The sequence below is a fragment of the Pteropus alecto genome, unplaced genomic scaffold (assembly GCF_000325575.1).
Source record: "Pteropus alecto unplaced genomic scaffold, ASM32557v1 scaffold123, whole genome shotgun sequence".
In the NCBI taxonomy this organism is placed as follows: Eukaryota; Metazoa; Chordata; class Mammalia; order Chiroptera; family Pteropodidae; genus Pteropus; species Pteropus alecto.
In genome coordinates, this window is record NW_006433950.1 from 2,306 (window position 1) to 3,356 (window position 1,051).

The window sequence follows — 1,051 nt, forward strand, 5'->3', positions numbered from 1 at the left end:
AGCTGTTGACAGCCCCCCGGCGTGGCGTTAGCCTCTGATGGGGCGGTGCTGAACAACACCCGGACTCTTCGACCGAGCCGTCGATAAACTTTCTTTTTATTACTAGGTCCGTCTGGATAGTTTCCGCTTGCTGAAACTGAGTCCTAACAGAAAACACCGCTTTCCCACAGGGAGAGATAAGGACCAAGACAGGTATCTGACACCTGGAAAGAGGTGACATGGGCCAGAGGTCTTAGCAGGCCGCTCTGGACCACAGGACACTCAGGCTGGAGGCTCTGGGCCCGGTGGGCACCCAGGGCATGGCAGGGCCTTGCCCGGCTCTGGGCGAGCCCACATGCTGGGCCTGACAAGGCCCAGCTGACCAGGCCGGTGGCATCGGCACGGTGGGTGGGCAGCTCTGCTCCCTGGAGGCCTCCCAGGACTGCCAGCGGCTCCCGATGGTGTGCCTGTGGTTCACGGCCTCAGGGAGGGGGATATTTCATCCAGTCCCACCTTCCCTCTGTTCCCCAGAGGTGCCTGGGGCTGCCCGGGGCTACAGATCACAGGGCTGTTGAATGGCATTTGTTCCCAAGAGGCCTGAGTGTTTTTTCGATTTGCTAGATGGAAGGACAATCACTGGAAGTGGAATAGAGGGGGCCAAGGTCGGAAAGCAAGGGCCACGCCCACCGCCCCAAGGGCCACGCCCAATGCCCCCAAGGGCCACGCCCACTGCCCCCACTGCCCGCTGGGCGGCGTCATCGCTGGGCAGGGTCCTGGGGTGCTCTGCACTTCGGGGACTCACTGTCTTAGGGGCCTGAGCAGCCGAGTCTGCTTGGATGCAGGTGACCCGGGCGCCCGTCCCTCACGTTTGCGGACGGGGTCAGCTGTGGAAGGATGACCAGGAGACGCCCTCGCCGTAGAACTTCACGCGGCTGGGCCAGTCGCCATCCCCACTGCCCTCCTTGTCCTCCTCAGAGTCGTCCTCGTCCTCGCCACTGGACGCTCCGCTGCCAGCCCCCGCGGGAGGCCCCGCGCCCGCGCCCGCGCGCTCCTCCGCCGCCAGCTCGCGGTA

The 1,051-nt window shown here is 64.5% G+C and overlaps 1 protein-coding gene across 1 annotated transcript in view; it reads right to left on the reverse strand.

Moving 5' to 3' along the window:
• Positions 1 to 79: 79 nt before the first annotated feature.
• The window catches only part of PLEKHF1 (pleckstrin homology and FYVE domain containing 1), an 8,881-nt gene continuing 7,909 nt past the window's right edge, over positions 80 to 1,051 (reverse strand). Inside the window, exon 5 of the mRNA XM_025044649.1 lies at positions 80 to 1,051. Coding sequence (XP_024900417.1) covers positions 860 to 1,051 — 192 coding nt within the window. The 3' untranslated portion in view covers positions 80 to 859.